At 40.6% G+C, this 24,708-nt stretch overlaps 1 protein-coding gene across 1 annotated transcript; it reads right to left on the bottom strand.

Moving 5' to 3' along the window:
* Positions 1 to 1,578: 1,578 nt before the first annotated feature.
* Positions 1,579 to 23,326, bottom strand: mmut (methylmalonyl CoA mutase). Its single transcript, XM_080048189.1, has 13 exons — positions 23,268 to 23,326; positions 22,070 to 22,504; positions 21,078 to 21,445; positions 17,811 to 17,968; positions 12,732 to 12,903; positions 12,100 to 12,348; positions 11,679 to 11,790; positions 11,284 to 11,399; positions 10,370 to 10,485; positions 9,374 to 9,505; positions 9,124 to 9,271; positions 7,071 to 7,238; positions 1,579 to 2,486 (listed from the first exon to the last, which is right to left on the bottom strand). Exons 2-13 carry the CDS (start codon positions 22,464 to 22,466, stop codon positions 2,358 to 2,360), a joined length of 2,265 nt encoding a protein of 754 aa, XP_079904315.1. The 5' UTR covers positions 22,467 to 22,504; positions 23,268 to 23,326; the 3' UTR covers positions 1,579 to 2,357.
* Between the last annotated feature and the right edge of the window lie 1,382 nt (positions 23,327 to 24,708).

The raw sequence follows: 24,708 nt of genomic DNA, 5'->3' as shown, positions 1-24,708 counted from the left end.
GGAGAATTTAGTTAGAGGGGTAGTTAACTCCGGTTCACACTCCAACATAGTAGGTGGCGGTAATGCGACCTGAAGCTGGTTGCCGTCCGCCAAAAAAAAACCCAAAAAGAAGAAGAAGAAGAAGAATTAATATCATTTACTGAGTGCATGAAGGCGGTAGTGGCAATCGCCGACTGAAAGGGAAATGGAAAAATAGACTCCACACGGTGTGGATCACTGCGGTCACCCCGAAGTACCCGTTGGAGAAGTGGCGACCAGGGAACATTTAGTTTGGTGGCAGTGTGAGCGTAAAGGCGATAGAGTGCAGCCTGTGGCGATCTCTGTGAACGCTGTGGCCGAAATAAAAAGAAGTGATCCGACATAAAAGTGGACGCAAACAAGTGCATATCCTCACACAACAGTGTTTGTGCCACGAGCTGGGGGCACTGAGACCCCCCATGAGATACAGATTCGGAGAATTCATCCCGGGGCAGTGGCGGGCGGCGGAGGGTTAATAATACACTTCACAGTCCCTTTCAAAACACAATTGCGACGTGCTTAAACACAAAGAAAAACACATAGATAAAACGGACAAAAAGCCGTGAAAAAAATCACAGTAGAGTAGCCTATGTGATGTACAGTAGGCTTATCATTAGTGTATGAAAAGGTGCACTCCTGTCTGCCTGACTGAGGCATCGAGAACAGCGTCAGTGTAAAAGTAATAGGCTGTATTCCACCTCAATGTTATCAGAATTAATTCCACAACATGCAGATAGGTTATTCTTTAATAACTGCAGAGCTTATTCGAACGTTGCTATTTTGTTTTTATTTGCACTCATATCTCTCCATTTGTAGGCTATTTAAGATCCTAATTCGTTTTGTTTTTGTTGGTATCACTCCATGGAAAAATCCGTGGAGGCATTTGTTCATTAGTTGTAAGAATGGCTTCATCCGTTTTGCAAAGGAACTCCCAATATATGATAGACCTACATGGCTTATAATAGGCCTATCTGGATTAATTTTACACAAACACATTCGTTCTCGCACTTCATACATGTGCCGACGGAGTCGCCGTTTCTCCTTTCTCCACTTTCTGTGCGTACGCATGGGTCAGAGTTTGCGTGGAGGACCGCACATCTCCCGTCAAGTTTGGTTTTTATAAATCCCAATATTTGCTTAGAAATTAGCGTGCGCCCTCTTCTGGGCGTACGCAACGTTTATAAATGAGGCCCCAGAGCTGGTACGCCTTAGGCTTAGTGAAATGAACAATTCTCATAGCACCAGTAGAGCTGCATAACTTAAGATTTTTAATATAAATATTGAATTGTATATAGTATACAGGAGGCCCAGCACTGAAATTGAATGGGAGACAATTAATGTATAAGAAACCTATACATGCCGGAGGCATTTGATTTCAAGGCAGCAATTTGAAGCAGAAGTAACAGTACCCATAATTGCTGCATAAATGTCAAACCCTCTATTAAATCTGTTTGCTCCACCACCATCAAGGCAATTACCACAATCAGTCATTGTAAAAAGAAAATTCCAAATAAATCATCCTCTCAAAATATTCCGATTCAGTAAATAGTCATATTTCCAAAGTGCACATACTTTATTTAAAACCAAGAGCACTAAGTTAGAATCACAAGTAGAAAAATATTTTTTCCATACAATTTTTTTATATATATTGCAATCACTTTTCCATGCTTTCATCCTTGAACAGAAGTTGGTTTAATTAAACATGATAAAAAGAAGCAAGATATCAAAATAACACAAGGCCACTTTCAAGCTGGTAATATCCACGAAAATAAAAGGCAGGGTCATGGATCATAAGATATTTGTTTTGGGAATTTTCAGCATATTCAAACCCAGCGGGCTGAAACTAGTCACACCTTGCTAAGTGTTTCAAAAATAAAAGCATGTTAACCTATGTTTCTATTAATGCTGTGCTGTAATGTTTTATCTTAGATTCCCTGCTCATCTCAAGCCATGATGTATTACATTGGTTGAACATATCATTTGTAGAAATGCAGTGTATTGTTGTGTTTTATTGTTTTGTTAAGTGTGGGTATATATCTTTGTACAAATTCCGGTCAGAAAGATTTAACTAGCTTATTTCCTATTAAATGTTATGATGTGTGTTTAATGTTAAATTATCTTTTTTGCGTGGGACTGAAAATGAAATCTAATTTGACATACAGAGAATGCAATGCTAATACAACCATGACACAGCAACAGGCTTTTAAACACTTTGACTGCAACACATTCTATGTTCTCAAGTGTGGAATTATAATATATATTTTAATTTTATTCTAACAATCAAACACACTTGTGACTGCACGAGTAGACAGTTCTTAAAGTTGTAGTTTTCTGAGAGTTTACATGGCCTGTCGGATGCTCTCTAGGCTCTTCTCGATGTTGTCAATAACCTCCACTGCAGCTTGAGGGATCCTGGTACCTGGGCCGAAGATGGCGGACACACCGCTCTGGTACAAGAACTCATAGTCCTGCATTAATAAAGAGATGGAACACATGGACTGCATTGAATGAGGATATTCAGCTTTTATTATATATTATATATGGAGAGAAGGATGAGCACCGTATGTGATTCTAGGTGATTATGTTGTTAATTAGATCGGAGTATCCCCAAAAGGAAAGGGATGAAACGGGTTGAGACACACTCTTCATTCTGCCAAATCTGCCAAACTCTACCTGTAACTGTTTTAATTAGGCTATATTGTACTTTCACCCATTTAATTAGGGCCCGAGCACCGACCGGTGCGAAGCCCTATTGAAACCGCTAGGATTTTTATTCTTTTTATTCTTATTATTATTATTCCGGAGTTTTTGGCACTTTTCACCCCCTTCCCGTCATGCATAACTTGAAAAACTTTGCGTACCCATCAGACCTGCAAACAATTGCAATGTATCAGTGGTTCAGGATTTGATCTCAAAAACGGCGCCCCCTATGGCCAAAAACTGTTTTTCAGGAAATGCATGCTCAAAAATTGGGCTAGAAGCCTGAAATTTTAGGACAACATGTAATGGCCCAAGGCACACATGAATGCAATTGTATGTCATTAGCCAAAATCAACAGGAAGTCGGCCATGTTGGATTTAGTGCCTAAAATTGCCCAAACCATAATTTCGCATTTCGACGAACTGGTCCCAGAGTTTTTACACCAGGAACGTCGAACCACTTCTCAAATACTCAAAACGCTTGCCCGATGGTAAATTGCGAAAAGATCTCTACAATTCCATAGTACCAGTGATCTATTGGGGGTCAAAGTTCGCGTAAATACGCACCTCATGAAACTTTAATTCATCATAACTCAGGCTGTGTTATACCTAGCTGCACCAAATTAATAACCCAAATGTATCTTTGCAGGCTCCACAAAAAAGCCTCTTGAAGCCCCGCCCCAAAATCAACAGGAATTTTTTTAAAGTGAAATATGTGAATTTCTGACTCGAAAATCCTCAAAAAGTTCAAAATTTTTTATCTCCTAGCAGGAACATATTTAGCAAAACGAAAACTCTAGGGACACTCATAAGACATGGAAGATATACCAATAATTTTTTTGTTTGATTCCGAATAACTATGACGAGCTGGGAGCCGATATTCGCCAACATGGCGGCAAAAGTCAGAACTCCACATTACTCTGCAGGATTGCAGAGCAAAGTGGACTCATAACAACTTTTTGTGCAAAAAAAACATGATAGGGTACGTCCTCCGACATGGAAGATGATATACCCGAAAGCTCGATTTTTCCGGAATAACCGTCTTGCAGCACTGGCGCCTGATTCGCCAACAAACATCACAAACGCACGTCATGAACCCTTTGATTGATCATAACTCAGGCTATGTTGTACTTACAACCACACAATTTTATACAGCAATGTACAATCCCAGTACAAACATAAAAGCCTCTTGATGCCCCGCCCCAAAATCAACAGGAAGACTTTTATCTTGAAGTATTCGCCAAAAAACATCAAAAACAGACCTCATGAAAACCCTTTCATTGATCATAACTCATGCTGTGTTACACCTAGATGCACAATATTTCATACTGAAATGTATAATCCCAGGACAAACAAAAAATCCTCTTGAAGCCCCGCCCCAAAATCAACAGGAAGACTTTTAAATTGAAATATTCGCCATTTTTTCAACTTTTCTCTACATGGACCTATAAAGAAAGGGCTGCACACTAGATGACAGTATTACATTAAGTAGGAAGAGATTGCCACCTGCTGGACAATATAAATACTGCATGTTGCTGCATTTACCTACACATCCTACAAACTTGGATCAAATCAAACTCAAAGCAGCTCAGGGAGGACTAGAGACAGCCACCATGATAGCACTGGAAGCTGGTTCCATTGGCTGAAACGCCTTCGCCGTAGCTTGGCGTCTTCGCCACTAAACAGGAAGTCGCTGTAACTTCACTATTCTCCGTCTGATCATCTCAAAATTGTATATAGTTAATGAGACCCAAGGCCTGAGGATGCCCACACGCTAATATTCATATAAAGTGAGAGCGCCACCCGCTGGGCAAAGTAAATATTGCATGTTGGTTATTTAGCTATATGTCTGTCAAACTTTTATCAAATCAACCTCAAAGCAGCTCAGGGAGGTCTACAGACATCCACCATGATAAAAATGGAAGCTAGTTTCATTGGCTGAAAGGCCTTCGCCATAGCTTGGCGTCTTTTTCACTAAACAGGAAGTCGCTGTAACTTCACTATACTTTGTCTGATCATCTCAAATGTCTTATGGTTAATGAGACCCAAGGCCTGAGGATGCCTGCACGCTAATATTCATACAAAGTGAGAGTGCCACCTGTCAAAACGCCTTCGCCGTAGCTTGGCGTCTTCGCCAGTAAACAGGAAGTAGCTGTAACTCCACTATACTCAGTCTGATCTTCTCAACATTTGATATACTTAATGAGACCCAAGGTCTGAGTAAGCCCACACAATAATATTAAGAAAAAGTGAGAGCGCCAACTGCTGGGCAAAGTAAATATTGCATGATAGTTATTTACCTTCAAGTCCTACACACTTGATCATATCAACCTCAAAGCAGCTCAGGGAGGTCTAGAGACAACGATAACACGGGAAGCCGGTTCAATCGGCTCCATGGCCTTAGTAGTTTCTCGGCGTCGTCGTCATGAAGCAGGAAGTCGCTGTAATTTCGCTATGCGCTGTCCCACGCGCTCCAAACTTCACCCGCCTGGTAAGAGCCCAGGCCCGAGGACTTCCTCACATCCGCATCGAGTGCGTAGCGGCAACTTCCACGCTTCCGGTGACAGGTATTACTGTGCCGCGCACTCCGAAGAAGAGGAGACCGTGGCGCGTTCTCTCACGCGGTCGCCCGGAGCGCCGAGGACGGCCGGGACGGCGAGCAGCACGGAGGTGCGAGGGCCCGGTCATCACTGCTTGCAGTTTTAATTTTAATTGCTGCCACTCTTCACCACTGTGTAAATGTTTCAATTGTTTTTCTCTTCACCTGTTGTTGTGTATTTGATGTATTTGCTTTGAATATTGTTTATGTATTGTTGTTTTTCCTTTGAATTTGTTTGATCTCGACGTCATTGCAAATGAGGGTCACCCCTCAATTGGTCTCTCGAGGATAAATAAAAGTTAAATGAAAAATAAATTAAAAAAATTCAACATTTAAAGCAGCAATGGATTACAGGAAATCCTGTAGGGATAATTATATAAATCAGGGGCATCCTTATCATGACAGAATGATGACATATGCCTCGTTTCCACTGAGCAGCACAGTTTGGCACAGCACGGTAAGCCGGAGGGCGATAGCCCCGTCAGAGTACATAGTATGTCAGTCGTTGACATTTATATACACACACATATATGAGCCTTTTTAGCTTGTTAAACATCAGTGACTTTTAATTGGGCCTCTGAGATTGAATCACACGGCCCAGCTTTAAAAGGCACAGCGGGATAGCATTTTCATCATGAAGACTAGAAGATTGTTTAATGATGTCTGGAACTCACACAGCCTTTGTCCAAGTTCTATGAGAAGTTAAAATCCAGTTTAATTTATTGGAAGAAAAATGCCTTACCTAAATGTGATGCTTTTACTGACCTAGAAAAAAAAACTTAAGCCCTTCTTAAACCCCATCCTGCCAAATACAGATAAAGATGCCCACAGCAAAAGTTAAATTGGAAAGGGCTACACACATGATTGATTGCAGAAAGTATCCGGGGACAGCATGTGCACACACTCACTACGAGTGCACGGACTTCCAATTCAGGCAAGCACAAATCAAATTCAGTAAAAACAAAAAAAGAAAAGAAATGTAATGCTTGTGCTATTGCTGTGGACTGTGACATTGAGGGGTTTGCTATTGAAAGAGAAAACTGAAGAGACACTATGGCTGCGTTCCAATACCCATACTAGGGTATTGGGTAATGTCATACTTTTCCCTTGCAAAAAAAAAGAGTCTTCGGTCTCAATGGGATCTACCTGTATAAATAAAGGTTAGTATGGTAGAAAAAAGATTTAGGATGTCCCCATTCTTTTGGCCAGATTTAGTATGGTTAGAAATACCCGCATGTCTACTACATCCGGCCGAGATTTTAAGTGTTGAAAACAGCATCCTATTTGGGCGATTCTGAAACACAATCCACTGCGCACCAGGAGTGACGTCACAGTGACGGAGCCTCCATATGAGAACAAACGGGGATGCTACGGATATCAAAGCAAGAGGCAAGATTAAGGCGCAATGTTATGATGAAATTAATAAGTAAACGTATGTCCCACGTGTATGCCTACTGCATCCTAACTAGATTATTTTTATGGTCTGATGTAGTATGTAGAATAGAAAAAAGAAAGAGTATAAGATTTGGACGCAGGGTAACTTTCTGCTATTTAGTATGGTAGAAAAAATATTTAAGATGCCCCAATTCTTGTGGTCAGATTTAATGCATAAAAACACCCGGATGTCTACTACATCCAGCCAAGATTTTTTTTTCGTGTTGAAAACAGCATGCAATTTGGGCGATTCTGACCCACAATCCAGTGCACACCGGAAGTAAAATTTGATAATCATGAGTGTCAAAGGGTTGACTTACCTGTGGAGGGATGACGCCTCCGCAGATGACCAGGATATCGGGCCTGTTGAGCTTCCGTAGCTCCTTGATGAGTTCAGGGACCAGGGTCTTGTGTCCGGCGGCTAGCGTGCTGACCCCGACGCAGTGCACGTCTGCGTCCACCGCCTGCTGGGCAACCTCAAGTGGAGTCTGTGCAACCCAAAGAAGACATTGAGTGAGGTTTACCAACACAACAACAAGACAGCCAAACAACTTAAGTAGAGGTACTAGACATTGTTTTTCTTATCTCGTTTTTATTTTATTTTTTTTTACCCAGCACTTTTTGCATTTCTGCTCCATTTAAAATACCATCAACCTACCATCAATCATCATCAAGCTACTGTACTTAATCCTGCTTGATGAATAATGTATATAACACCAGCAATGTATTCATAAACGGCCTTTGACGCATAAAGCATGTTCGGAAAGCACTGGCTATTTAAATACGTGAAAGATTCAGAACATTTGATCACTTGCAACATGTTTGCATATAAAATGAAAACAGCGCTCTCCCAGTATACCTTACTCTGTTATTGTTGTATGAGATTGAACAATTCAGCATTTTTGAAGGTTTGAAGGTGTGGCCTTTATTCAATATCAAAGATAATAATATACCAACCTTCTAAGCAATCAGTTTGTTCAAAAAGTGAGGGGGGGATCTCAAGATCTAACATTAAAGAACAAGGTGAGCGCCTTGTTCACACTATATGTGCACTGCTGCCTCTCGCACGCTTGAGTTTACATTGCATGCTTCATTTGTGCCGCAGCAATGGAACTGTCAGTCCTATCTCCATTGATCTTGCATTAGCTGTGGATATTTAAAACAACATGAAAACGAGAGAGGAGTTGTTGATGGCAATGCTGTCACGTTTAAAAATAATAAGAATTTCAGCATGACTGTGTGCGTGTGTGTGTACCAGTGAGAGAGAGAAACAGAAAACTACAGCCCTAATTTAACAGGGTTAAAAGTAATACATAAAATGCACCTAGGGCCTCTAAATAAATAAAGTAAAGCATCAGATTATATGGGTTTCATATGGTAAAAAAATATCAATGTCTTTGCCAAGTTCAGTGGCTTGTATAATGTCAAACGTATCATTTTAACTTTCTGCCAAGCGCAAGCGGCTCGCAGCAAAAACATGCGTGGGCCTCCTGAGCTCGAGCCGACACACTCCCTGGCTGTGTCTTGATTCAGGGGTTGCAGCCTACGTAGGCTGCATTTGAAGACCGATTGCGTCATAGCGGCGCGCAAAGGCTGTCCCATTTGCAAGGCTCCTCATATGCGGCCGAGAAATGCAGCCTTCGTTTCACGGTTTTGAAGGCTGCATCAGATGTATCCTTCGTGGCCCAACATATCCCAAGATTCATTGCGTTTTTTTCAGAGATTGCATAAGATAAAATAAAAAATAACAAAACAGCAACGTGTTGCTCCATCTTCTTAACTTTTATCTTCCTTTCTTTTTTTCTTGTACTTTTTTTTCTTTTCGTCTGGTAGGCAACTTCTTTTTCTTTTTTCCTCCATTGACAGGGCTGTCTCCGTTGGCAGCAATCAGGGTTGCTAGGCAGCACAGGAGCGGCGAGTCGTCACGCAAGGTAACGGCTTGTTACGTAAACCGGAAATGCTCGTAAACGGAGACCTGTGGAGACTGTCTCATTTAACAAGGCTCGTTGGCCTTGGAATCGGCCTTAAAATCGGCCTTCATAGGCTATAGCCTTCATAGACCGCGAGACTGCGTCCTACCAAGTGCGTGGTCTCTGTAATGGGACATAGCTACAGAGTCGCTCGGCGTTGACTTCAGGGACGCACTGCCAGGTGAGATGTGTAAACGATCTCACATGTTAACATGGGAACCTAATTAAAGAGAAGCATGCCTCGCTCCGCCAGCCTGATGCAACGCCTGTAGTGTGAATCAGGCGGTACAGAAGACTCCAAATGACTTGGGAACACCTCTCAAGTAAACAGTAAACTAAGAATTTATATTTTCAAACGTGACAATACCTATACTAATTGCTTAAATGCATGTTAGACACTAACCTGAAATAGTGGTCCGATGTCCACATCAAAGCCCAGGTCAGCAAACCCTGTGGCGATGACTTTGGCACCCCTGTCATGCCCATCCTGCCCCATTTTGGCCACCAACAGTCGAGGGTTCCTGCCCTCAAGTTTGTTGAATTCTACAACTCTGAGATAAAGAAAAAATAATTTCAAAAAAGGTAGTAAAACCTCATGTAACTCAACCCGTTCATAATACATGTGAAAGATGCTAATTGTGTTTTTTCTCTACCTATTGTTAGTCCGGGTGATCTCTTCATGCTCCCCGAACTCGCTGCGGTATGCACCGCTTACCATCCTGGTGCTGGCCTTGTGTTCGCCAAACACTTTCTTCATGGCATCAGTTATTTCACCGACGGAGCATCTAGAAAGAAGAAGGAAAAAAGGAACAAAAAGGCATAAAGCATCTCCCTCAATATGTTTGCATTGTTTGATGAAAACTAATGTAATTTCGTTTCATATCATAATTAAGACATTCCCATTTAAATTACTCAATTGTAGGATTGAACATTTTAATTGCAGTATGCTTGATTACCTGTATACTTAATGGTAGGGCTTTATTAGTGTCAGTCACATGGCAGGGAGTTATACTTCACTTCACACAATATTGCCGATGATGTGACGAGTAAGAAAATAGCAATGATCAAGTCGCTTCGGGGTAATTTGAAATTAATTTGTACTTGAAGCATATTATATTAAAATGGTTATAAGGTCTAATGTTAATAACATTTAATGGGCTATTGAATTGCTTATAGGTAACGGAAAGTGGAATGGAAGTTTTCTTCTTTGATTAGTAACCCGGACATGAAGTGTCAGTGCCTCTTAACATGTTAGCTCTTTGACTGCTCACACTACACTGTTCAGATCTTTTTACCCATTTGTATGGGCCAATAGCTTAATGTTGAACAAAAAAAGCCATTAAGAAAAACACCACAGCCCTACTAGTTCATGTTGTGTAACTAAGTATATGGTGTGTGCGTGCAAAGCAAGATCACACATTTTCACTGTGTCAAGCATCAGTGGGGTCTTACAAAAGAGACATTATTGTACACCAGTTATGATATGTATATGCACCTATGTAAAAAAAAAAATCCAGAGTTCCCCTTTCCCACAGGAATGTCTTGGTGAGAGCTTATCAGAGCATAATGAACAATGAAAGTAAAGCTAGAGAGACATCAGGACAATCATAGGCACATGACAGAGGGTCAAGATGACAAATAGTTCTGACCGGGCTCGTGCTGCCTCCACAGCCAGGCCTAAAAGGTTGCCCTCCCTGGTTCGGGAACACTCTTCAATGGCTGCCAGGCACCTGTTCGCTGCCTCGGTGTCGCGACTCTCCCTCACCTGTAACAGAAAAAGAGAAAATGGAGACAAAATGACATTTAAAAAAAAAAATTCTGCACAGCTGACAACATTTACACAATTGATAGAAGCGCCTATATGTACAATGTTTATGCATGTGTCAAATGGTCAGAAGGGAACAATGTGCAAGCACTCTGTAACACATTACAGAGAAACCATTTGGTGCCGTAATGACATACCAATTATTTCACAGGACTGCTTCCAACCACTTGAGGAAAAAGTTTTTTCATGGGGAAGTACCAAGTTGTGACAACAACCTACATGACTTTCAAACGTTTGTATTTTCTGTTTAACACATGGAGCAGCAATGTCCTAAAGTACGAACACTCTTTATTCTGACAGAAAATAAGACAACTTGTCTGCATTTGCACATATTTTGGACCTCCTTCCTTGCATCGCGCATACGCCCTAAGGCGGAGAGAGCGACCGATCCCCGGAAAAAGGCGGGGTGGCATTTCTTCCTTTCTACCTGTTTTGACAGCTACTCCCTACATCTGGGGACATTTCAATGCCAGGTGACCTTCCGACGAATGCCGCAGGGACACTCGCCTGTCAGTTTAAATACAGTATTACTTGATAGCGGCCTTCACTGTCACTTCACATTGTATTACAAGCATATCAAGGGGGGAAAAAGACACAAGAGTTGGAGGATGCAACGTTGGATGCTCGAGATGTCTCTATTAACTTGGTCGCTTGGTTCAGACACCTTGATGTAAGAAGTAAGGAGAAACTTTCCAGAGTGGTTAAAACTAAGAAATAAAATGAAATCAACTCACTAACCTTTTTCAGCTTGTTAATCTGTTTCTCACGTACAGCAGTGTTATCTATAGCCAACACCTCCACAGTCTCCTCTGTCTCCAGACGGTACTTGTTTACACCGACAATGACCTCTGAGCCTGAAAGACGACCGGAGAACAAGAAAAAAGGTACATAAAGAAGCAGGATAGAAAGATACAACTTAAGTTTTTTGTCAGAGTGGCACAGTTAACCCTCCAAACACACAGTCGTGAACAGCCTTGTAAGGGAGTATATATATATATATATATATATATATATATATATATATATATATATATATATATATACAGTATATATTGACAATTATTTGCTGCAGTACTGTGATAAAGGGCACTGCCTCAGAAAGCTCAAAGAGCGGTTATACATTTACACAGTACCTGAGTCAATTCGGGCCTGTCTTCGGGCAGCACATTCCTCAATGCGAAGTTTTGGGATGCCCTCAGCCACAGCTCTTGCCATGCCTCCCACCTCTTCAATTTCGTTAATGAACTATATGAAGAAAAATGCACAGTTTGGAAAAGAGTGACTCAATGTTGATGGAGACATTTCACTTGGGTGTAGTGACCTTTGCCTAAAAGTTCACATTAACAACAAAAACCATGTCATAGTTATATTACCTGTGAAAAAAATTCCAGGAACGCTTGTAGTCAAAATTCACTGATTTTGACAAGACTCTATTTTGACATCAAGCGTTCCCAGGAAATAGCTGACTCCACCTTTATTAATCAAAACACTACTGTGATTTACATTGGTCGAGAAGCCAGGGACTGTTTGCCCATTTGCCCACTATGTACAAACCTTCAGAGCGGTGTTGTAGACGTCATCCGTGAGAGCCTCCATCATGTGCGAGCCCCCCCAGGGGTCGGCCACTTTGGGGATACCCGACTCTTCTTGGATGATGATCTGGGTGTTGCGGGCGATGCGGGCGCTCTTCACCGTGGGCAAGCCCAGAGCCTCGTCGAAGGAGTTGGTGTGCAGCGACTGTGTCCCCCCGAACACGGCCGCCATGGCTTCAATCACTGTACGCACCACATTGTTGTACGGATCCTGAATGGGGGAAGGGATGGCAGGGGGGAAAGCTCTCCTTACTATTACGTGGATATGACACGTTTGGGGAAAAACACACATTTGATTCAGAAATGTTGAAAATTCTTACTCAACTCTCAGAATGACTTGAATCCAACCCTTTAAAAAAGGTGGAGACAGTAATTCTGGAGACTTCTTGTATAAAATCACTTTGTGTCAAAATCAGTGAATATTTCCCACCTAGGCTTTGTGCACCCACAGGTACGTACAGGTAGCGAATTGTGAGGAGATATTCACTGATTTTAACCAAAAGTGATTTTGACGACTAGTGTTCTGCAGAATCGCTGAGGGCATACATTTGGTTGATTTATCTCCATACATTTTGAAATACAGCTTATAATTACTTGTTCTGTGAGAGACCAGCCTGAAGTCTGACAGTGTGTGCGCAGGAGGAGAGACTTTTCATTCTTTGGCTCAAAGTTCTCTTTAATGAGCGTGGCCCATAACCTCCTGGCTGCCCTCAGCTTGGCGATTTCCATGTAGAAATTCATCCCAATACCCCAGAAGAAGGACAACCTGAGACAAAAAGGTCACACCAAGAAATATATTTACACTTGATTAGCCATTGGCAATTCTGCATAAAAATTGCAATATTGCACACGGTATATACGGAGCTTCAACAAAATATGAGACAGAACCACCACATTTAGAGGGTCCAAAAATGATCTATTCCTGTTTATTCCAATACCTATTCTATACACCAGTGTATAAAAGGGGGGGCGTGGATGGCCTTGATTTTCAACTGACAAATAAAAATTAAAAATATTTTTTGCTAGCAAGCACGATGTGTGCTTGTGTATGGTCATAACCGCACGAAAGGCCGCGATTTGCAGTAAATAAATGTCCACATGTGTCTCTGTATGCTATTTAAAAATAAATCAAGCAAGTAGACTAATAATAACATTAATGAATTATAGGTTATCGCATCACAGAAGGCATATTGGCCTATAATAATTCAAAAAACACCACCTTAACTATGTTTACAGTTTAAAAATGCTTTGAATGAAATGCAAACCTCAGTTAATCATTTGCTCTTGTTTCTATGTCCTGATATTCACACTGACTGAGTAGTCTTGTTTAAATGTTACAAATTGAGCTAATAAACTGAACTTCGAATTTTCTTTAAGTTGCTGCAGAAGTTATCTCATCTAATTTGATAATAAGGTGATTGTATGCAGAATGCTCGTGCCAGAAACTCATACAGTGGTTTTGTACAGATAAATAAATAAATATTAGCAGGTTCTCAAACATTTCTGTCCCCTAGGGGGGGCATGACACCAAATAATTGAGAACCACTGTTATACACAGTCTATGGCCAATAACAGTATCCTTACAACCACATTCAAACACAGACTTCTAGGACTAGACAATAGCTACAAATTGCCTCTAAGGCAGACATGTCCAGTGCTAGAGTTTTAAATGAACTGCCACCCGGACAAAAGCCCACGCCTCAAGAAGAAAATAAGGTGACACAATAATAGGTGGACTATAGTAGAGGCCAAATAGAGAAAGGTTAATCTGCCAGCTTTCCCTGCAGGGCCTCAAAACCTCCCATTAAAGAGATTGGGTCTTTTCTGTAATGTCAAGAGAGGCCACAGACCGTACAGTAGAATATCAGGCACAATCACTCCCATCATTTCATTTCTTGATGTAAAACCTCACGGGATCTCTCAACAGCAACTTTGCAACTGAGAGGACACAGCATCAGGATCAGCTCTGACAGCTTCTGCAACAGTTTCCCACCCACAGCTGTCAGACTTCTAACAACCCTGCTGCCATCCATCACATAAGCAACACCCCAACACACACACACACACACACACACACACACACACACACACACACACACACACACACACACACACACACACACACACACACACACACACACACACACACACACACACACACACACACACACACACACACACACACACACACACACACACACACACACACACACACACACACACACACACTTTCCCTACCAAAATGAAATGCAGGATCTGCAATGGACATTATTAATGACTTCCCTGCACCGACACTTTTTACTGGACCATTATAGCAGCTGTGCATCCTATTTATACTAGCGGTGTCCCTGACTAAGAATTTACAAAGTCAAATAGGAGTCTACCTAGTCGCCATGACAGATTGTCCACCAGAGAGACCATTTATCAACAGCAAAGTGTCCTTCTAGGTTCATATCGGGGAGGACGACTGACATTGTAAATAAAGCTTTCGCTTGTAAAGAAATTAAGCAACCTTCCTACTTCAGCCCTGTACGCGATATGAAAGTTCATTGAAAGCACAACGACCGTTGTGTAAAATAAAACGGGTAAAGAGCACGTCAGAGTCACCACAGCAACATTATGTTAGGTTCTTTCTACCCAAAGGTGGTCACAAGTCTTGTAAAAAAAAAAAAAAAAGGCAACCCATTTACGAGATAATAGTTTAAGGGCTAAAACCCTCGATTTGTCAGAATTGAGTGAAATGTCAATGTCGATTCAGAGTGTCTGTCTGTGAGGCCATTATGTGGAACATGGTCAAGCTAGACTGGGCCATCAGGCTGTTCCTCTGCTATTATCTCAGTAATGGAAATGTGGTCAAAGGTCAACAGCTGAATACACGTCAAGTGGAGACAATAGAAGTGCAATTCAACGGGCAAGAATTGGACAGGAGGCAGGGTTGGTGAAGTGGGACATGCAGCCGTATTAATAACAATAGGAACTGCTTGATTTGATTACCGGCCTTTCCATCTGGCTTTACCGCAACAAGAATTCATTGAGTCCCGTCTGCTGGTTTAATAACTAATGATGTTCGTTTTCCAGTTAACTGTGGCTGTCACATTTAGTTATAAATTACAGGTCAAAGAGGTAAGACGTCAATAAATTAACCAATTAATTCTGCGGCCGAGTGAAAACAGTGAATTGAGTTGTTATTGACTTGCGAGCACAAGTTTCTGATCTCGAACAAGGGTCGTCTTTAGGGTGATTGGTCGCTCATCATTAACTGAAAAACAAAAATCAATTTGCGAGACAAAAATATAGTGTAAAGAGCATGTGGTCGCTTTTAAATTAGAGCCACAGACTAGGGGTGTACATGTGTAACCGTTTGGTAAATCATATCCATTTAGGAAAAACGAAAAACCGTTTTTTTTCTTTTTGGAAAATTATAATTTTTTTAAGGAGTGGTGGGCGATGTGGGCTACTGTAAGCTACTAAGCAGATAACACAATACATTATTGTGTTTGGTTAAAATATTTATCCATTGAACTATTTAACTGTCCCACCTTATGTTTCACTTTCCTTTTCATCTCCGTCTCAAACAGCTGATTCGATCAGCTGGTCTGCTCACGAGCCACCAACGGCCCGACAGCGGGAGTCAGTCTAATAACAGATGATCGCTAGGCAGTTATGATCACTTTGAAGTCAAAAAGCAAAATTATGAAATAAAGGCCTCTCTGCCTCTGTCTATCTGTCTGCCTGACTTTCTCACTGCACACTGTCACTCCAACAGCATCGGCAAAAAAAAATAATGGCGTCGAGCCCCCCCCCCCATATCAAACGTGTACACGAAAAATGTGCAGCCGTGTAACTGTTTAGAAATTTTAGTAAACGTTCACACCCCTACCACAGACACCATGTGCTTTCAGAGGTGTATGTGTGAAGGCATATCTGGCAGGACTTGAGTTCAGCTTCGGGGCAAAATCCTACATGTTGTGATGTCGTTATGAGATGTGATGTCATACGTGCTAAAAGTATGAACCTTAATAAAAACATTTTACAAAATCAAGCAACCACAGCTTCATGCAACATGTTGTCCTACATGTTTTAATCCACACATCTTATCAGGAGGCAGCTCACTAATATTACAAAAGGAACTTCGTCACAGCTTCGGCTCAAGGCATTACCACCTTAATGAATATCGGCAGTAATTAGGGGTTGGAAAAATAATCGATTCTCCAATGCATCACGATTCTCTCTCGAATGATTCCGAATCGATTCAGATAAGTTAATAATCGGAATTTCAACATTATTATTTATTTTTAATTCGATTCGTAAATACTAGTACTTCCTGCGCCATTGCGCATGCACACCACACATGTGCGAGTTGTTTACAAAAGTGGCGACAAAAGGGCCGAGAGCAGCAAACCCATGACCTGCACCGGCTTGATCTCTGTCTCTGTTTATGCGGAGACGAGACAGCTAGCAAACAAAATTTAGACACACGGAGGAAGATTGAGAGATACTGTTTTGAACCTATTGTGATAGAGCCCTTGGCCCCTTCTCTCTTTACTTTTCTCCCTTTTACCCGTGCGGACCGTGGAAGCAAGCTACAGGGTGCAGCTGCGCACCACTTTTGCAACGGGTCAAAGGGCATTATAGAAATGCGATTAATCTGCGTTAATTTTTTTAATCGCGTTCATTTTTCTGTGATTAAATTAAATTCGAAATGAACGCGTTAATTTGACAGCCCTAGTTGTAATATATTGGATTAATTCACACTAGACAGTTCCCCCTGACACCAATAGCATAGTCATTGGTCATCTCTTGCTGTTAATAGTAGTTGATATTACTATAGTTATTATATAGAATTTATATAGTGCTTTATTAGAGGTCATTCAAAGACACTTTACATCAAACGTATAGAGAATCATACTTATAGAAAAATAGAACAAAATACAGACAAATTAAAGATAAGGTTTGGAGTGGAGTCAGGTGTAATTATGCTTTCTTAAAGAGGTGAGTTTTGAGTTGACTTTTGAATGAGTTTATTTAGTACGAGATGCTGATGTTTGGAGGGAGGGAGTTCCAGAGGGTTGGGTATAGTTACATAAAATGCTTAATGTCTGAGTTTAAAAATGTGTCATGTCACTTTAGACATATTTTTAACACTTAATAAATAATAATAATTATCCCAATAAAATAAATGTACGCAAGTGGTTGTAACGTGACAAAATGTAGAACATTTCAAGGGGTATGAATACGTTTGCAAGCCACTGTAAATATATTTTTGAAAATCACACATGGGTATGTACATGAAAACACATTTGCATCAAGATGCATTGAAAATCGATTTTGAATCGAATAGTTGACCTCTGAATCGGAATCGAATCGTGAGGTGCCAAGAGATTCCCACCCCTAGCAGTAATTTATAGCGTCTGGCTGTTGATAGCCACCACAACAATCCACTGTCCTCTCCACTTGCTCCCCCTGCTGGCCGGATGCTAAACCCCATGATACTTTTTCAGGGATAACGGTGATACAGCAGGTGGCATTGACATCAATGTGTTTATTTTTGCGGGAAATGCATTAGTGAATCACATTAAAAATACATTATCTGGCCTTAGTCGCAGGGGAAAAAAACAGGTGTAAATCTAAACTGGCCTCCACAGCAATTATTAAGCTCCTTATATATTGTACCTTGGGGCAAATTCGTCGATGGTTAAACCTGCTGTCAGACCAGTGCGGCAGTACTCCAGGCCATTAGCGATGGTGTAGGCTACTTCCAGGATGGCATCAGCGCCAGCTTCCTGAAGATGGTAGCCACTGATGGATATGGAGTTGAACTTTGGCATGTGCTGGTGACATGGAGGGTTTAATACAATCAGTGAAATTCACAATATATTGCATATTGCATTACCTTTAACAATGACATCAAGTAAACACAGTACAAGCTGATAACTTATATACTTAAGGCGAGACACTTCAGGTAAACAGAGTTAAATGTTTAACTTATATGTTTCATCATGAAACATTGCCAGTTGATTACATTAAGTTATATTTTGTATTATATTTTTTAAAGATTTGTTTTGAATAAATATGCACATTTGTAAATATCTTATTTTTTCTACATATGCATCTCTTTAAGAAACAAAAATCTAGATGTTGGATAAAGCCAGAGTTAAAGTCTTCATTTCATTTTTACGACACATTTGTGCCCAAAGTTTTTACCGACCAAATTTTGGATACTGGCTTTTTAAATTTTATAAATGAAAAAATACTAGTACAGATAGTAAAAAATGCATTTTTGGCATGTTTTTAAGAACAAAATATCTCATCAATTAGACGGTTAATAACATGTGAAAAAATCCTTTTTTAATAACCTTTTTTATGGATCATGGAAAGTGTAGTTGATCTAAGTGCTTTAGAAGTTGTGATTTTTGGCAAAGAGCATTGAAAAAAAAAAATAACTTTGAGAACATGGATGATTAAAGATGGTTGTATAGGAGAAATATACAGACACAAACAGAAATGGTTTTGTAAAAGAAAGTATGGAAGTAAATGAGTGTCATCGGATTTTGAAAATAAAAAGCCATTGAATTTTAAGCACTGAATATTTATGCATTGAAATAACGTATCTGAATTTTTTGCCGCATTGAAATAATGTATCTGAATTTTTTGCCTCTGAATTTAACTCATTAAATTTTAAACAACTAATTTTCACCTTTATTTTACAATGTTTTAAAATTCAAAATCAAATATTCAACGTTAAAAAATTCAACGTGCCAAATTCAACTGCAAAATCCCATGTATGAAATTCAGAGTAAAACTTTGGGCAACCAAGGAAGAGCAATCGATCATAGATGCTAGATCGCTAGATATGCTAGCCATTATATTCTTCCCTATATAGAAACATGTTTGTACTCACCCAAGCACCATCTTTACTTGCGTTGCCGTTTGACATGGCTAAAACCTGATTTGCCTTCCTGCATCAGTCAGGGGTATCCAAGGCAACAAGCTAATATTCCCACTGGCTCTCTTTGTTTGAACGCGATCGAGCATCTATGATCGATTGCTCTTCCTTGGGTCCCCAAAGTTTTACTCTGAATTTCATACATGGGATTTTGCAGTTGAATTTGGCACGTTGAATTTTTTAACGTTGAATATTTGATTTTGAATCTGAGAACATTGTAAAATAAAGGTGAAAATTTGTTGTTTAAAATGTTATGAGTTAAATTCAGAGGCAAAAAATTCAGATACATTATTTCAATGCGGCAAAAAAATCAGATACATTATTTCAATGCATAAATATTCAGTGCTTAAAGCTGCAGTTGAGAGTTTTTTTACTGTAATATTTGGCAAAACTGTCATAATAGCCATTCAGCTATATGTAGGTGAAGTGGTCTGAAAATATTTTTTTATCACTTTGCTCCCCCCTGCCTCGGTGTGCTGCCCCCCAAAATTGCCACCGCTCATGTTAATTTTGACCAATCAGAGCGAGGTCAGATTCTCCGTTCTTATTGGCTGTGGGACCTTGGCAACGACGTTGATGCGTCAGTTGCGTGAGCGTTCACGACCCTAGCAGTCTGACACTAGCCTACTGTTTGGTACAAGGCTACTACGGCGGACAGCGAGTAGCAATGTCTTCACAAACGAACCCTCAATTTACCATTCCCAGGATACTAACAACTAACACCGCTAAGACAGCAAAAAAACGAGGAAAGACGAATGTTGAAAAGTTAACTGCTGAAAGGGAGACGGAGAGAGCTTGAAAAAAAGTACACCGGCCATGTCTTCTTGCCCTATCACATCAAGACCTCTCCGACCGCGACCTCGTCCCCTTCCTCTGCCTGCCGCTGGCCCCATATAGCCCTCGTCCTGTGATCAGTGTTGCCAACTCAAAGCGATTTTGTCGCTATATTTAGTGACTTTTCAGCCCCCCTGGCGACTTTTTTTTTTCAAAACAGCGACAAGCGACAAATCTAGCTTTTTTTTCTTGTGTTATTGGTGACTTTTTTCGCCAAAGCAAGTATCATCTCTTCTCAACGAGCAGTGGGAGCACTGACACGCAGCCCGCTCCTTGCGCAGCAGCCCCGAGCTAAGAGGTGTATCTCCTGCTCTGACCGCAGCTGGGAGGGGCTGCTGCACGAGGACCGGGCCGTCTGTCAGTGCTCTGTGACGGGGGACGGGCCAGGAGGCTCCCGCTGCTCGTTGAGAAGTGTTAAAAGTGATATTTGCTTCGGCGAAAAAGTCACCAATTACACCACAAAAAAAGCTAGATTTGTCGCTTGTCGCTGTTTTGAAAAAAAAGTCGCCAGGGGGGCTGAAAAGTAGCTAAATATAGCGACAAAATCGCTAAGTTGGCAACACTGCCCGAGCAGCCCCTCCCAGCTGCGGTCAGAGCAGGAGCATAGATAGTAGGAGATACACACACACCTCTCCGCTCTGTTACAATTAGTTCGCTATCTTGCCTAGCTGTTACAGCTACTTTTGTTAGGCCTATCAGCACACTTACAATGATTTTAAGCTAACATACATGGTATGTCTGTGATTAAAATGTATGCGCAATATGTACGTATGTAGTTATCATTACTAATGTTTAATCACCTCGGAATCGGACATGGTGTTTGTCTCCTGTCAATGTAACTGAATTCACATGAACGCGCGTAGCTGTCGTTCAGAGGGAGGAGCTACAGCAGGTAGAGCGTTGGGAAAACAGCCGTTGGGATCCCAACGGCTGAAATGATCAACTGCAGCTTTAAAATTCAATGGCTTTTTATTTTCAAAATCCGATGACACTCATTTACTTCCATAAGAAAGACCTAAATGTACATTTAGGACGTTTTACTTATATTAATAAGTATGACAGAAGACATGTTATGGAAGCAAAATAGCCAAAAATCTCAAAATTGACCAATGTTTTTGGCTGCAGTCTCCCACCCTAAGTAACACTACAGTAGTACATACCTTGGAAGTATAAGCGAAGATGTCAGCAATGGCGTGCATGGAAGGTTCCGGGGGGAAAATGTACGTGTTGCGTACCATAAACTCTTTTAAAATATCATTCTGAATGGTGCCAGTGAGTTTGGCAATTGGCACGCCCTGCTCCTCTCCAGTCACAATGAACATGGCCAGCACAGGAATAACGGCTCCGTTCATCGTCATGGAGACGGACATCTTCTCCAACGGGATTCCATCGAAGAGCATCTTCACGTCTTCAACTGTGTCTATGGCGACTCCCGCCATGCCAACGTCTCCATGGACGCGGGGGTTGTCCGAGTCGTAACCGCGGTGCGTCGGGAGGTCAAAAGCCACGGAGAGACCCTGTTGCCCAGCTGAATTGAAAGAGCGAAAAGGGAGGGTGAGATTAATAGGGCCTAGTTAGAGAGAGTGAGAAACAAAAATGGACAGGGAGTCGTAGATTGCAGCCTGAAGAGAATTTTACAGAACACGTCAACAGACGTCTGGAAAAGTATAACAAATATGAGAGATGATTAGGAAAGGTTAAGATTTTAAATGCAGTGTTGGCACATAGCCTACTCATGTATACAAATACAGTTGAACTAAAGTTTGTATATAACCTGTATTTTGTAGTGTAGCCTATAACATAATAAAAAATTGTGAAATATAACTCTGTTTACTGTGTTTTATCTCGTCATTGTATGATTAAGCCTTGTATTGTGTTTTATGTCTTAGAAGGCAATACGTTAGTTTTCATCCTTTGCACTTAATGTTGTGTCTACTGTCTATCTATGTTTGATGCTTTTCCGTGTGTGAAGCACTTTGTGCCTCCGTGCTCTTGAAAGGGGTTATTTAAATAAAATGACTTACTTATATTATTGCACAATAGATATGAAGTGGTGCCAAAAATTGTGGGAGTGACGGCTCCCCAAGTGCATCATACTAATTTTGCTTTAAGAAAGGATATTGTTTCAGGTCAAAGTTAAAGCCAAATCTACCTTTTATGTTATCTCTGTAGAACTTGTTGCTCTCTTCCACAGTGCTAAAGCCAGCATACTGCCGGATAGTCCAAGGTCTGTTGGTGTACATGGTGGGATAGGGCCCCCTAGTGTAGGGAAACACTCCAGGCAATTCATCTGCCCTGCCAGCCGAGTCTGCGTTGGTGTACACAGGCTTGATGTCGATTCCCTCTGGCGTGTGCCAGATGAGATTTTCGGGGTTCTTGCCCTTCAGCTGTTTCTTAGCCAGGCTGGCCCATTCCGAGTGCAGTTCGGTCTGGTCCCGAGATGGAATGGAAGTGTGGATCAGAGAGCGGTGTGTGTGTGCTGAGGAGACGGAAGCTCCAAGCAGGCGCCGGGCAGCCAAGGCTGCACATGCCCTCTGTGCCGTCAGCATGCTCACTGTTGTGTCTCAATCAGACGCACATGGGTCACCTGAGGAACACAGAGGAAGAGGGTCAACATACTGGTGGCGATGGTTGCATGTTAGTACAGTTAGACATGATGGACTAAACACTAATGCTGCAAACCAAACAATCTTTTGTAGATATGCAACAAAACCTTACAAAAAAGCTGGCATGTTAATGATGCCTGGCTTAAGATAGGACCAGTTCCTTGTCACTGAGAAGACTTTGTTAAGGTGGATGACGACAACATAACATACTGTGTCTTTGACCAACTGTTATGTCATGCTCAAGAGCTGAATGATGTTTAGACCTGATGTAAGTTGACACTGCATCTCAGCACTATTCAATCAGTCAGTCAGTCACTGAAAAGGCAAATTTCATTGTGCTGTAACGGTGCATATGACAATAAATCTATCTATCTATCTATACTGAAAGCAAATAATTCAGCTTTGGGCATGTTAACGGCGTGTGGTATCTTCACTTAAGTGATGGCGAAAACGGTAGCTACTTAAGCATCGTTGTGGGCTGAAATAATAATAATGTACCGATGTAACATTTTCAATGGGGAGCAAAAAGACCAAGCGTACGTAAGTTTTTGTTCATATGTAAGCTATTGTCGCACTGCTAAGCACATAAGCTAACCTTGGAAGAAGTCAGCTAAATAACCTAGCTTTAATGATTGGCATTAGTTTAAGAAACCAAATGGATGTCCGCTACTATTTGATGTTTTAGAAGCGCGTATTTATATTTCACAGCACACATTTTTACACATTTTGGGATACATTTCTGACCTTGTCGTCTGTTGTGTTCTCTCGCTCGCTGGACAAAGGCGTGTGCTCGAGTGTCCAATGAGCTTTCATATCAGTCACCGTCAGCCAATCGCGTGCTACATTCAAGTCATGAACTCTGACCTAGTACACCGGAAGAACATATTTTACATTCAAGATTGTTGAACTCCGTAGAGATAAGTAACATCAACCAATGTCTTTTATAATAGGTGATATACAGGTACATGGTGTTAGTAGCCTACGTGCGAATATTTGGTCATATTATTTCATAATCACTATATCAGTTACTTTATTCAATCTGTGTGTTGGATTATGGATACAATTATTACTCACTGTATTGTTTATATTTGGGTGTTTCTGCAACTACGGGCATTTTTATGTCCCAGCAGTGAAATTTGGGATTTATGTTAAAATTTGTCATATGATGCTTGATCAATGTAAACACAGTGTTATTATACACCATGGCTTAAAGAATGATCACAAAAAAATGTGATTTAATGCAATTTATGAAGCATTATGGGTCCAAAAACACCACTTTTGTTCATGTCCCACACCTGTTCTCAATGTTGAGATACGTAAAATGAGGTTAATTAAATTAAAATATGACATTATTTCAAATGCAATTGTTTAATAAACACATTACTTTACACCATATTAAAATAATTATTTTAGTTTACTGCTTATTTATATGATTTTTTCATCTAAATGTGCATGTCCCACACATTTGAGTCCTTACCGCAACACTGAACAAATACCATAGTGACATTTTTTTTCAAAGCCAAACAAATCTAGTTTCTATAGAAAAAGAAGTAAGTAAGTGAGCACATGGTTGACAGGCTGGGCCACCCACACTAGGTGACCCTCAAAATCCAGAATAACAAAGTAACGATCATCTTTTCTTTGGAAGTATTAATTGTGTGTCCTTACCATACAGCTTAGAAATTGTGTATTTTGGACTATATTTAAAAAATAAGTTAATATTACTGTAGTATTCATGTATATTAGTTGCCAAGAGACAAAGCTAACATAGCAGACCTTGATAGCTGCCATGAATCTGCAATATTAGCAAAAATGTCATTTCCGCAACATGTCTTTACCGCAACAGCTTTAGGTGTTGAGGTGTTGCGGTAGAGACAAATTAATTTTTTATAATTTTATTTTATCAGTGATTACAACTATGCACAAAGCTTTTTGAAAACTAATTCAAATGTCTTAATGTTATAAAAATTAAAAAAGGAAAAATATATGAAATTAACATTATTGTAATGTTGCGGTAAGGACATTGAGGAACAAACACATAAGAACAAGTGATGAAAACGATAACAAAATAAACATGTTTCCAGATTAAATTCTTAACGACTATATGCAATGCTGTGTACCTGTTCATATATATTACTGACCCTGATGGTTAAAATTCAAATTCATAGAAGTTGATTTTTTAAAT

This window comes from Ammodytes marinus, assembly GCF_949987685.1.
Source record: "Ammodytes marinus genome assembly, chromosome: 19".
Lineage (NCBI taxonomy): Eukaryota > Metazoa > Chordata > Actinopteri > Uranoscopiformes > Ammodytidae > Ammodytes > Ammodytes marinus.
Note: the sequence above shows the minus strand (reverse complement) of the source record. Positions and strands in the feature narration are given on the sequence as shown.

Excerpts from the sequence above, each read along its gene's own strand:
- mmut (XM_080048189.1), bottom strand. The coding sequence starts at position 22,466 with ATGCTGACGGCACAGAGGGCATGTGCAGCCTTGGCTGCCCGGCGCCTG. Across the intron at positions 11,791-12,099 it reads TCTACAACACCGCTCTGAAG|TTCATTAACGAAATTGAAGA; the intron begins GTTTGTACATAG and ends TTCTTCATATAG. Across the intron at positions 9,506-10,369 it reads GTGGAGGCAGCACGAGCCCG|ATGCTCCGTCGGTGAAATAA; the intron begins GTCAGAACTATT and ends TCTTCTTTCTAG.